This window comes from Anser anser, assembly GCF_964211835.1.
Source record: "Anser anser genome assembly, chromosome: 26".
NCBI classification, from domain to species: Eukaryota; Metazoa; Chordata; class Aves; order Anseriformes; family Anatidae; genus Anser; species Anser anser.
In genome coordinates this window covers 6,200,094-6,214,160 of record NC_139747.1, presented here as the reverse complement: position 1 = coordinate 6,214,160, position 14,067 = coordinate 6,200,094, and the positions used below count along the sequence as shown (strand labels likewise).

The 14,067-nt window shown below is 42.7% G+C and overlaps 1 protein-coding gene across 4 annotated transcripts in view; it reads right to left on the bottom strand.

Annotated features, from left to right (window-relative positions):
- The window catches only part of LOC310886671 (tetraspanin-15-like), an 81,119-nt gene that overhangs the window by 13,856 nt on the left and 53,196 nt on the right, over positions 1-14,067 (bottom strand). For all 4 annotated transcript variants that reach the window (XR_014575415.1, XM_083811559.1, XM_083811560.1 and 1 more), the window contains 3 exons: positions 9,000-9,113; positions 1,785-1,838; positions 1,083-1,199 (listed from right to left, as the gene is read on the bottom strand). Coding sequence is in view for 3 of the 4 variants with exons in the window: in XM_083811559.1 (XP_083667685.1) it covers positions 1,083-1,199; positions 1,785-1,838; positions 9,000-9,113 (285 nt within the window). In the remaining variant the exon portion in view is untranslated. The remainder of the gene's footprint in view (positions 1-1,082; positions 1,200-1,784; positions 1,839-8,999; positions 9,114-14,067) is intronic.

The following is a 14,067-nucleotide window of genomic DNA, read 5'->3' as shown; positions in this document are numbered from 1 at the left end:
TTTCTCCCCCTTTCCATTTGAGGAGGGGCAGTGAGAGAGCAGTTGTGGTGGAGCTCAGCTGCCCAGCTGAGTAAAACCACCACACCATTGCATTTCCTGCTGGTAGCACAGTAGAAGTTTCTTGCTCATCTGCACACCGTGGAGGAAGCACTTTACAAATGCAGAGCATTGCAGCTAGGATTGGGCACACACAGAGACCCTGTCTCTTTTTTTTTTTTTCTTTTTTTTTTTCATTCAGGCCATCTGAGACATCAAGGAGAAATCCTTTTCAATCCTTTGAAAAATTAGCTCAGTTTGTCACATGTTTCCCAAGCAGCTTCTATTTATTCAACCAGTATTCTACATTTCACTGCAAGTAGAAACCCAGGAAAAAAAAATTCACTTCCACTTAGATAAAATGCCATATCTGATGAAAGCATCTCACCAAGTACATCCAGTGGCAAACCCAAAGTTACATCCAGGGAGAAAAAAAGAAAGCTTTCACATGCAAGATTTGAAGGAAATACATATAAAATAAAAATAAATGCAATCAACACCAACACAACAAAGATAATTCTGGAGTTTCACCTCCTTGCTAGCACAGTGGCAACAGCATTGCAAAGGGGTAGCCCCTGCTGTGACCCAAAGCTTCTCTCCATATCCAGCATCCATGATAGAGAGCTTAATGACTTGTGCTGCAAAATTGCCTGGATCATCCGGCATTGTTAATGGCAAATAGCTCAAAAATGGATTTCATGATGTATGGCAAACCTGGCTAAATTTACAATTACTGTTTATTTTTGTTAATATTTATGTTCTATTTGAAGAGAGCTGTAAAAACAAATGTAAAAGGATTTGCTGGGCTAGCACAGACATGCCTTGATTTTAGACACTATTACTTGAACATTAATTAAATTTTAGGAGTATGTTATTAGAGAGTCAGCATTTTGCTAAAGTTGCTTTAAAAGTGCTGTGACGTTTCACACCCAAGACACAGATTTCAGATGTAAAGGCAGTGGGGAAAAATACCTAAAACCAAATTGTTTTCCTCCTCCAGAATGGAGATAGAAGGCAAGATGATGCTGACCAGATTCACCACCTACCTGGGGAAGAAGCATGGAGCAAACGATGCCCAAAGTGGCCTCAAAGTTGTCTTTAAGCCACAGCCCGACGGCATGGATGCAGCCTCGCACATGGATGACATTCAGCAACTCCAGGCGCTGGAAGCAGATTGAAAAGAAGCAGCACCATTTTAATTTAGATGGTGCAATTGGAAGAAGATGCAATTTCTTGTGTTTGCTCCTTCCTGCAAGCCAAAGGAGTGTCATGACAAACATTTGGGAATTGATTTATTGGATTTGATATTTTCCTGGGTTTTCTTGCCAAAAAACAGTCCCTTAAAGTTACAGGTCATACTGCAGCTCTCTGCTGTGATACAACCCACAGTCACCCCTGAGGGCCTCAAAAGCAATTTCTCTCCTACCACCAAGCCTCAAATCACAACTCAGGGCCAGCATTTCCTGGGACTCATCCAGTAGAGAGCTCATTACTCTGAAAAATGCCATACCAAAGCCTGCAGAGACTACATAAATGAGACTGCTCACACTCTGCAAGCCTGTGCAGGGATGCTAGTGAAAAGAAATAAAAATAAATTTATATACAGCTGCAGTAACAGCTGTCCCTGGTGGGGAAGAGATTCCCATTGTGAGGCAGGGTTTCCATGAAGATAAACATTTTTTTAAAATGGTTTCAGGAAGGGTTTTACAAAAAAATATTGTACATAGGAAGGAAAAAGCAAAGGTTACCTCTTTATCGAGTGTCCTGTATCCACATAGCGTGTTAATGACTTCTCCAGGGACCTGTGGACAGAGAATTAGTGCAAACTTAGGTTGGAGGAAACCAAAGGGGACAGTAAAAAAAGAATAAAAATAAAAATAAATAGAAAAGCTTGCCCAGTTGCCTTGACCATTCAGCATAGCACAAGGCAAACAGTAAGCCTCAAACTTCATTTTGTTTCCATTTAATACTTTTTCCTCAAATGCACTGCTGATATTATGGATGCCAGCTTGGCTTGGGCCAGCAATAAGTTGTGTTTTGAAAAATTATTCTTTTAAACTACCTGTCTCTCTGGTTTCTGCCATTTCAGAGTCTGCTCAGCATTCCCCTATCCAGTGACACGGGAATGTCCAGTGATTTGAGCTGAAAGCAACTCCACGTTGTGTGAGAATTTAGTAAAGTGGTTCTTTAAAATGTTACCTTGATTTTCTCCTTGTTTAATTCCAGCCACTTTTTCTCACATATTCAGTCATGTTTCTCCTTAAAAAAAAGGTAATTTCACCAAGATTAAATGTATTCAGTTCTACAGAAATCAAGGGGGAATTTCACAAAAGTCTCCCAGCACTTTGGGGAGAAACCCAAGGATTTTAGGGATCCACAATGCTTAGACCTTTGTTGGCCCAAAAAAAAAAAAATCATTTCGAAAGTTGCAGAAATCCCAGCCAAATACTGCTATTCAGTAGCTCTATAAAATTAAATCAAACCAAATTCCTCTGCTTCCATCAGGACGGAAGAGGATACGTTTTTGAATTGATTACAACATTTTTTAACACCAGTTACAAAACCAATTCTTGCTCATCCCAGAAAAAGCAAAGCTATGAGGTAGCTCCAGAACAGCTAGCTGGGTACTTTGCACCTCTCAGGATCGATCTTTATTTATTTATTTATTTATTTATTTATGGCTTATTTCATGAATAAAACAGCAGCTTCCATAACACCATGTATTTCTAAAGGGGCCTCGTACCCATGAAATAATAACATGCTGAAATTATTACACTTTCAGTAAGATGACTTTGACAACCAGTAAAAGCTCCTGAACAACAAAACAAAAACTTCCTGTGCTTTAGAGGCACAGAGATGAAAAAGAGAAATGTGCACATTTAGGGGTAAATTATACTTTCCTGCAAGACACAGCATAAAAGAAATGTGCACCTTCAGACAGGCTCCAGCCATAAAGCTGCAGCTTGTTCCTTCCGTAATTGGCAGGGAAATTATTCCAGCAATACACTACCAAGAGCATCTGTACCTCTGTACATTACTGACAGGGCTATCAAAAAAAACCACAAACCACAACCATCTCTCACCACTTCAATACACTATTTATAAACTGGGCATAGTTAAGGAGAATAATTAGTCCTTGTGCATATTAAAGGCTTGTGGGGACATCCAGAAATCAGCAGCAAAATGCCCACTGGAACTTCTGGGGAGGTCTCATGCTACATTGGGACCATGAAACAGGAAGCCCTCAGAATAAGGAGAATTTGTGACATTCTTAAGGCACATGCTGTTGCCAATAGTGGTATAAAGGAATATGCACATGATCCAGGAACCATTTGGTTTTCATTTAAAAAAAAAAAAAAAAAAAAACCAACACAAAAACCAACAACAACAACAAAACAAAACAACCAAACAAAAACAAATAACAAAGAAAAACTAAAGCATTGTTCTTGGCAGCTTTCAGTTATCCTTGCTTTTCAGACTCACTTCCACGGACATCATGGGATCCTTGCTGGTGAAACATCATAGCTTTCTATAGGACTTACCCATTTGAACAACATCTGTCTATGGTGCAAATTCATCACCAATTTTCTTCCTTCTTGTATCAAATAGTGAAGGGTTTCTCAATCATCTCCAATTCTGACCATCCACTTGAGTAATTCCCTCAACAGCTTGTATTTGGGTGAAGTGTGGAAAAGTGAGTTTTTAGCCTTGATTTATCTTTGTTATTGTCTTGCATGGAAGTGAAAGTCAGAGCAGAACTGATATTTCTAACATAAAAACCGGCAGACGTCCTTAGTCTTCCCAAGTGAATTTTGGTGCCTTCAGAGATCACAAAACAGCAGCAAATGCAGACGTTTAAAACCCACCAAGGGCAGAGGACTGCAAGGCTTGCACTTTTCTTTTAACCAACAGTTTCCCCCCTACCAAAATCAGATATTTCACGAGGGGTTCAGAGACACCGTGTTTGGCAGAGGCACAGCTACCCTGTGCCTTCCACAGGAGAAGGCCTAACTGCAGTGGAAAACCATTTAGAAAAGTACTTAGTGATGAAGATACTGTCTTAGCAACATTTTGTTGCAAAAGAAGAAAAGGGTTTCTTGCCCTACAAACTGGTTTATTTAAACTGGTTGGTACAAGGGTTATTCACAGTGGAGAGACCATTGTGGTTCAGCACAGACAAATTCATAGAATCATAGAAACACAAGGTTGGAAAGGACCCACAAGATCATCTAGTCCAACCATCCTCCTATCACCAATACTACCCACTAAGCTACTAAATCATATATCATAGCACTTTGTCCAGGCGCTTCCTGAACACTGCCAGGGACGGTGATTCCACCACCTCCCTGGGCAGGCTGTTCCAGCACCTGACCACTCTTTGAGAGATTTTTTTTCCCGATATCTAATCTAAATCTCCCCTGGCTCAACTTGTGGCCATTTCCTTGAGTCCTGTCATTTGTTATCTGGGAGAAGAGGCCAACCCCCTCCTCATCGCAACCTCTCTTCAGGACGCTGTAGAGCGCAATGAGGTCTCCCCTGAGCCTCCTCTTCTCCAGACTAAACAATCCCAGCTCCCTCAGCCACTCCTCATAAGACCTGTGCTCCTCATCCCTCACCAGTGTTGTTGTCCCTCCCTGGACACATTCCAAGGCCTTGTCGTCTTTCTTGTAGTGAGGGGCCCAAAACTGAACATAGTACTCAAGGTGTGGCCCCACCAGAGCTGAGTACAGGGGGATGATCACCTCCCTGGTCCTGCTGGCTGCACTATTCCTGATACAAGCCAGGATGCCGTTGGCCTTCTTGGCCACCTGGGCACACTGCCGGCTCATGTTCAGTCGAGCATTGATCAACACTCCCAGGTCCCTTTCCTCTTCACAGTCTTCTAGCCACTCTGCCCCAAGCCTACAGCATTGCATGAGGTTATCGTGGCCAAAGTGCAGGACTCGGCACTTGGCCTTGTTGAACCTCATCCCATTTGCCTCAGTCCAGCAGTCAGCCCATCCAGATCCCTCTGAGGGGCCACCTTACCTCAGGCAGATTGACACTACCTCCCAGCTTGGTGTCATCTGCAAACTTACTGAGGGTAAACTCAACCCCCTCATCTAGGTCATCAATAAAGGTATTAAACAAGGTAGGCCCCAGTACCGACCCCTGGGGGATACCACTTGTGACGGGATGCCGGCTGGACTTAACTCCACTAACCACTACCCACTGGGCACAGCCCTCCAGCCAGTTCTTTACCCAGAAAAGAGTATACCGGTCCAGGCCACTGGCAGCCAGTTTCCCCAGGAGAATACTGTGGGAAACATACACATGCCAAGTGTGGCCTTTAGTTATCCCTCCAACTGCAGGGCCAAGGCAAAATCGTCTCTTCAGCCTTTAAGTAGCATATTTTGGAAGAAAGGATTTTGAACAGGGTTTGTACATTGCTCAGAACAACATGGTATGTCCAGAGTATCATACACAGGTACCGTCTTCATCCTGAGGTGCTTTTCCCATCTTCTCAGCCTGCAAGGAAAACCTCCACAACAACTTTGCAATTTCAGGTAACAACTATACTGAGACTTGCAATAGCAATTATGCAATTATTATAATGCAATTATGCACTTATTATTAACATGCAATTATGTTTTTTATTATTTTTTATTTTTATTATTTTTTATTCTGTTGTTAAAAATATTTTTATTAGCTTGTTCTGTGCCACAGAGAGTGGAAAATTTCCAAGGGATCTTGCTCTCCTAACCCATTTAATATACTATTGATATTGTATAGCGATGGATTCTTAACCAAAAGCAGTGCCAAAAAAACAAATAAATGAAGAAAGAGGCCACATCTATCTACCTTGTTACTGCTCCTGCCAAGAAAGAGTTTCATTCAATGTGGAGATTTAGATTCATTTGGCAAGGTCTCACTTTCAATAAAACCTCTCTGGCAGTCAGAGACACATTCACAGGCTTTAACTCTTGAAAAAAATGTACAGAATTTGCCATCAACACTCCCTCCTAGGGGCTGGAGTCCTTTGCTAGAGCATCCTCCAGACATGGCTCATTAAAATGTGAAGCCAGAAAGTTGCCTTATTTCTTATCCCACTATATTACACATCTGTGATTTTTATAACTTGAACAGTGCCCGTCAGGCAAAGGTGTTCTGTTACCCACATTGTTCCAACATACCACGGGGAGTGTAAAAATAATGAAAAATGCACCTGACTTTCTCCAACACATACTCACTACCAATAGAAAAGGACAACATACGAATTTCTAATTCAACTTCAGGAGCTGGCAAAGATCCTTAATCAACACCCTGATTAGAGATAAAAATCATTTTTGCAGCTGATTTGCATGTCATGCTTAGACCAATAATAAAACACCTCACAGTTCCTCTTTTTCCCTTAAAAAAATAAAAAAGCTAACAACAATAAGAGATTTATGCTATATTTTCCTTGTGGAATTCATAAAGCTTGGGGAATGGCCAGGTTTCAGAGGTAATGCTGCCTGTTGCTCTTAATTCCAAGGAGGTTTTGCCACTGGGATCACAGAATAATAGAGTATAATGAATTGGAAAGGACCCACAAATATCGACTCCAACTTCTGGCTCCACACAGGAGCACACAAAATTCAACCGTATTTGTAAGACCATTGTCCAAACACTTCTCAAACTCCAGCAGGAGTGACCACTTACCTGTTTCAGTGCCCGACCACCCTCCCGGTGAAGAACCTTTTCCTAATATCCAGCCTGAACCTCCCCTGCCACAGCTCCATGCCGTTCCCTTGGGTCCCATCGCTGTCACCAGAGAGCGGGGAGCAGCGCCTGCCCCCCGCCTCGCTCCCCTTGAGAGGAAGCTGCAGGCCACCATGAGGCCTCCCCTCTGTCTCCTCTTCTCTGGGCTGAACAAATCAAGTGACCTCAGCCACTCCTCCTACATCTTCTCCGCTAGACTTTTCACCATTTTTTTGCATGCTGCTTGAGGTGAGGCTTCACCAGCGCAGAGCAGAGTGGGACAGCCACTTCCTTGAGCAGCTGGCAGTGCTGTGCCTAAAGCAGCCCAGGGTATGGTCAGTGCATTTGGCTGCCAGGGCACACTGCTGGCTTGTGTTCAACTTGCCATCAAACAGAACCCCCAGATCCCTCTCCGGGGGGCTGCTCTCCAGCCTCCCGTCCCCCAGTCTGTATGCATAGCCAGGGTTGCCCCGTCCCAGGTGCAGAATCCAGCACTTGCTCTTGTTAAAATTCCTGCGGATGGTGATTTGTCAAGATCTCTCTGCAAGGCCTCTCTGCCCTCAAGGGTGTCAGCAGCTTCTCCTAATTTAGTATCAGCTGCAAGCTTACTTAGCATGTATTCCAGTCCTGCATCCAGATCATGTATAAAACACTGAAGAAAACTGGCCCCAAAATGGAGCCCTGGGGAACTCCATTAGTTCCCATTAGACACCAGCCCAATGTAACCCAGTTTACCCTTTGAGCCCAGCCTGTCAGCCAGTTGTTCACCCTTTGTAGCATGTATTTTTCTAGCTGTATGCTGGACGTTTTTTCCAGAAGGATACTGTAAGAAACAGGATCAAGAGCTTTGCTGACTTCCAAAAATTTCACATTTACAGGTTTCCCTTGGTCAGCTATGTGGGTAACGTTGTTGTAAAAGGAAATTTGGTTAGTTAAACAGGACTTTCCTTGTAAGCCCATGTTGGCTGTGACAAATGACTGTGTTGTCTTTCAGGTGGTTTTCAGTAGCTTCCAGAATACTCTTCTCCATAATTTTGCCAGGCACTGATATGAGCTGACAGGCCTGTAATTACCAGGGCCTTCTTTCTTAGCCTTCTTGGAAACTGGGACAACATTTGCAAGCTTCCAGTCAACTGGGATCACTCCAGATTCCCAAGGCCATTGAGAAATAACTGAGAGGGGTCTAGTGGTGACATCAGCCAGCTCTTCTTGATGAATCCCGTCAGACTAATGTGCATCTAGCTGGAGCAGCAAATCCTTCACAAGTTCAGAGTTGGCTGAGAGTTTATTGTTCCCCAGTCATGGTCCTCCAACTCAGGGCTCTTGGACTCCCAGGGCCCATCACTAGCGTTAAAGTCAGGATTATGCTAGTAACACATTTTTAGCACCATGGATATCATTTTTAGGCACAGTAGCCAGGGATATTTGCACTTTTTTACCCAGCCTTGGCTGAGCTTTTCTGTTTTCCCTCAGTATGAGTTAGATTGATTGCAACAAGGCAGACCATTGTATTAAGCAAAACAGTGTGAGAGCACTTAGCTTAGTCTCAGCAGCACTACATAGGAGAATCTTGGCTTGCAGCTCTGCAAATCAGTTTAATAAACCTTCATGGTCATGCAGTAGCAAACACACCCAACCTTCCCTCCAAGAGGAGACCTTGTTCCAGTTCACAGCATGTCAGAAATGCAGCCTTGGAGTTGCATGTGCTCACAAGACTTTTTTTATTCAATTGCACAAGTTGCAAATTGAACTCCTGTCATGGCTCCACTTACATCAAAACCCTCAAAACCTCCTTGTTACAAGCAGATGCCAGCAAACATGAACCCCATTCTGCTAAACCTTGTGGCAGCTGGCTGAGAAATGTATGCTCTTGCAGAGGAAAACAAAGGACAACAGCTAACTCGGATCCACGTTGTGATACAGCCAAGCATTTAAGTCTTTGCAAAACCATCCTCCAAAGCATTACATCCCATAGTAGGTAGAGAGATGGGAACTCAGCATTTCTAACAACCCCTTGGCACAATACAAATGCAATTAATATCCCAGTTCTTTGTTATTTATGCTGCATTAAAACAGCAGACCATACTAAAATGCAGTGCAACCCATATATACGTATATCTTAGTTTCTTTAGCATGAAATGCTGATGCTGTCTCAAACCACTTTTCAAAATGGCAACACAGTTAATAACAAACTCAAGTACAGAAACAAGAAGTAAAAACTTTCCATGCCTTGGCTTCTTTACCTTCCTGATACAGCACGTGTAGGGCACCCCACATGCAAGTGGCCCACTGCCATTGCACGAGTGGTATAGGTTAACCTCCCAGTCTCGGTATTCATCACCACCACAGCAAGAAAACTGCAAAAGAAAAGCAAAGAGTGAGACATGCAGATGAGCAAACCTCTACATTTCCAACTCACTGATGCATCTCCTCTCCAGCCTTGCACTGCATCTTCAGTGCTGTTTTGCAATGCTGGTATAAAGAGATCCACAGTTATTTCTTACTTTCCAGGAAACAGAAGACTCTGCGTTAAAAACTAACAAACAAAAACACAAACAAAAAAGCTAAAGCAGATGTTTAGCCTGGTTTAGCCCCATTTTAGAAGTGTGTAGCAGGTATAGAGATGTGCATGCATGTGTAGGAGGCATCCTGGCTTTCACAGGACCAGGAAAGATCAGGCTCATTCATGCTTTCTTCCAGATGATTTAATTATAGGTAACTAATCCATCCTATTCTTGGGGTGTGCAGGAGAGATGGCTATTTCAGCACCTTAAATAAATGTATTTCTTTGCTCAACTAGTTGGTGTTATTCAACAGTATGCTAATAAGACTCTGCAGTCTAACAGGGATTTCTCTTCCCATTAAGTTAAATTAGAGATCAAATGCTGCAGCTACAAATGAAAAAGCTTCTTTTTTTCTACTTCTTGTATAATGGGAAAAAAAAAAGGTTTAATGAAAGTCATTTGCTGTTCTCTGTGGAATAAAACTGGGCTTATTACATATCAAATCATCCCTTCTCTTGCTAAACAAGCTTGAATCTTTACATTTCCCCCCAGAAAGAAAAGCCTGAAGTGGGCAGGAGAGCTGTGTGTGTGCTTGACAAGACAGAAAATTTGAGGTTTTCCCCATTTCTGTAAGCACCACAGTCTCCAAGGAGCAGTTTTCAGGACAAGTTTAATTAATACCCCATGAGTATCTGTTCCCTCTCCTGCTCGTAGGTTGGTGGCAATACTTGGCAAAAAGGAGCAGGAAAAGCCATCAGCTCCTTGGGTCCTCATGGCCTCCTCCCATGCCCAAATGGGCAGATATGGCCAGAAGCTGCCAGCCCACAAATTGAAAACTAATTACTAACTTCCTACCTTTAATTCCTCTATTACTTTTAATCACATCTGTATCAGCAAGGGAGACAAGCTTGCAAAACTTGTCCGGACAGAGGAGAGAAAAACCCCTAAAGGGATATTGGATATTCCTACCCTGCTCTGTATTCCTGTGCTGCAAAGAAGTTTCTTCCATTTGCTTTTATAATTCTGCAAAAATTGGTACAAAATCATTGTAATGAGTGTTACTAGCTGCTGGGAAGCCTCACCAGGGTGTTTTCTTCTCTGCAAAGAGAGGTTTAGGCTGAACTACTGTTGTGCCTGGATTTATTTTTCATAAGTGGAGACAGATCTGGGTCTGTGTTTTACTTTCATATTGGTTCCCAGACCTCAGAGAGGGCTAACACACAGGAGGAAAAAAAAAAAAACAAAAAAAAGTCCAAGAAGTGCTATGCATCGAGTACTGCTGCTACAACCCCTGACATGCAGGCTTATTATGGCTAACGACCATAGCCCTGTACAGTGGCCTCAAAGCAATGCACTAAAACGAGCCACGCTGGTGGAAGCTGCCTTTATTCTACCTGAAGAATAAAGATGCAGGTTTGCAAGCATAACGCCTTCAGCTCTCCAAGCCTTACTTTGAGGTTGGAGCTGCTCAGGTATGAGCAAGAACCACAGCACTATCAGTGCTTTGAAATTCAATTCCTGTTCTCAGCAAAGTGGTTTGAACTCTCCTCTCCCACCTGCACTCAGCAAACCATTCAAAAGACACAAAGCAAGGAGCAGCACAGAGCTGCAGTTAGTGATTTTCAGCAAACTGAGTCATTTTGGTCTCCAGCCTTGCATCCATGGGGTGCAAAGGGCAGTAGTTCAGCAAAAACGAATAATATAAATGTGTAAATACTATTTTTAAAGCAAATTTATTTCAATACCTTCCTGTTCACAGGCAGCAAGACCAAGTAGGTGTTGGCACGTAAAACCGCCTTATTTGTGCCATAATCAGGGTAATGTAATAATTGCTGTCTGGCACTTCTATGTACATCTGTTATTTAGGAAAGGACCATAATTACTTATTTTAATGTACGATACTGGTTTACATGTTTGGAAGCAGTCAGCTCTAATTCAAAGCATTGCTTGAGAGAGGGTTTAAGCAAAATTTAATACCTAAGGGGTGTAGCATGGTTTTGCCTGAGCTAAATGAGCTGTGTGCCAGGTAACCAATGAGTAGACAAGATTTTTACCCCCAAAATGGCAAGAATAAGCACTAAATGGTGATAATACGGTGCTCTGGGCCTGTGTTTTGACAAAACAAACAAAACCAAACAAACAAAACCCACCAAGCCTGGGTGAAATCCTTCCAGACTGGATGCAAATTTTCATCCCTCCAAGGTGGTCTGGGCTGCTCAGGTCTTGTAAAAGCCCTACAGGAGCCAAGTCCAAGTCATTATGAGACCACTGGCATCAGCAACTCCACCATTTTTTTTATCTAATCCAAGTGTTGCTGAGCATAATGCCTAAAACAGCAAGAATGCAAGAATGCTGCGATTTTCTCTCTTAAAAGAAGTTACGCTTCTGCCCTGCTTCTCCTCACTCCTATCTCAGTAGGATACATTTCAATTGCTGATGTTGCTGTCGTTCCTGGCTTGCAAATTATACTCTAATACAAAAACTCACAGCAATGAGCTGCAAGTTCTTGCAAAGCTCCTTCTCTTGCTACAAAAGAAAATATGCGGATGCTAAAAACTTATCAGCAATATTAGAAGTAGCCATAACTTCTAAGTACAGAGAGAGACACTATGAGATGAATATCTCCCCCTGAAAACTTAAACAAAAGCTCAAGTGAGGAAGTAGACAGGAAAATGTCATAAAAAGGGGGTAGGATTATACGATAAGTGCCTAGTCCTTGCTTGTTTGGAGATACAGAAACCTTCCCGCAAACCGATCTGCTTTATCTGGAGATCTGTGGTCTAACCTCCTTGCCAGGGCTCATCGAGGATGGCTCCCACATGTATTTGTGTTGGCTCGTGGCAGCATCCATTTATCTTTTATACAGAGAGGACTGAATTACAGCACCTTTTTAGAGAGGTCGGAGCCAAACTTTAAAAAAAGATTAAGATCCTTCCTGAGATCAGTCAAGTCTTGAAACCTTTAGAGGTCTCCCAGTTTTATTAATGCATTTGGTTCAGTAATGACAACTCCAAGAGACTGAAGTAGGTACTTAAAAAGAGAGGGGAGTGTGGAGGTCACTACCAGCCTTAAATTTCAACTACATCAAAGAGGAAGGAGCTTCTTGGTCTCCTTCAAAGCTAGAGATAAGATTCATATATTTATGATGCTCCAAGCCACAATGAAAGGAGAGAAATCAACCTGAGGTGAGAGAAAGCAGCTCTGTAAAGCAGCTCTGCTGGCAAAACCAAGCTGTGAGCATGCAGCTTGGATGTGATTTCTCCCTTTTACTTCTCCTAGATCTTGAGGTTTTGCTTTTTCTACTTTTTTTTTTTTCCTCAAAGAATTCATCAAATGCTTTGAGCCGAGTGTTTCCTTTCACAGTAACACAAATAACAGTCAAACTTCATATCCTCGCTCAAAACAGCAGCAAATCTGCTTTCCCTTAATTCCCAGGAGCAGCTTCTCACTTTACTGGAAAAACAAATAATATGTTAGAGCCAACCATACTTGTCCAAACTGGCCATACTCTTAATGGTGTGGACAAAAGCTTCAAGTTTGACTTTAAATTAGGTCTGCAAGCTCTCTGCTGAATGCATGTGTGATACAAAGTGTGTCCTAAACTATACTGCAGCAAAACAGCTTCTCAGAGAATGGTTAGCAAGGCAGAGTTTCATCAATAACCTATTGCTGGCAACACAACTCAATCTCTCGCCTTAATCCTGTGTATAAATTAGGGATTTTGTTTCTGAGTGGTACCACATCACGGATTATTCCCTCAGTCTGGCTTTTCAGTGTACTTGGAGGGATGCATCACTGCTTTGCTGAAGCATGATTACCTGGGGTTTTGTGAGATGGAAGGGAAGGAGCTTGTCGGAAATCATCTAGCTGGAGGTAGAGGGCAGTAATTAGGAAGGCATTTTAATTTAATAAAAAGCAGGACTAGCAATCACAGGCAACTCAAAAAACTATGCAGTGCATGAAATACGAGGCAACAGTGGCAGAGGCATATCAAAAGTTTGGTTAAAAAAAGACAGCTGTAAGGTGAATAGTTTATCGAACTGCGGGTTGGCTTGAGAATAAGGGATGGATGCTGCCAAGACCTGGAAGGCTCTAAGCATCAGGTATCAGGGTTAAGAGACGTGAAACCACACAATTAAAAAACAAAAACAAAAACAAAAACCAAAAAACTAGAGGAGACTTTGCCAAGCCCCAACACCAGATAAGGTGAGGACTAGCACCTCTCTCACCAGTCCATGGGGCAGCTTGCAGTGCTGCCCACGGAAAGCTAGGCGCTCTCCTCACAGCTACCATGTGGAAACACATTATCAGCAATCAGTCAAGTGCTTGCCTGGCTGCAGATGACATGTCCCAGAAAACAAAGTTATCTAAGGTGGCCTACCTAAGGGTTACCGCATTCCCAAAGCAACTTTTGCACATACTATTTCATTCCTACACCTACTGTTTCCATGCAGTTTGTGATAGCAATAAAAAAAAATCAGGCAGTTTTCAATCAGGAATGGGAAAGATAAATAAATGGGTGGGGTCTCCTTGTCTGTGCTCCATTACAGAACTGAACATGCTCTTCATAGTTCTCACAAGAGCACAGGCTGGCCAAAACCACCTGTGGAATAGGCTTGGAGAGCAGCACAGTGCAAAGCCAGGCAAAAAGAGCAATTCAAATGAAGATATGAATCACCATGCTAAGAGAGATATTATGATGGCTCAACATTTGGCTGATGGATTGGGCTCGAAGTGTTACAGTCAGGGTTGCATCGGGCTGATGGCTAGTCACTAATGGGGTTCCCCAGGGCTCCATTTTGGGGCC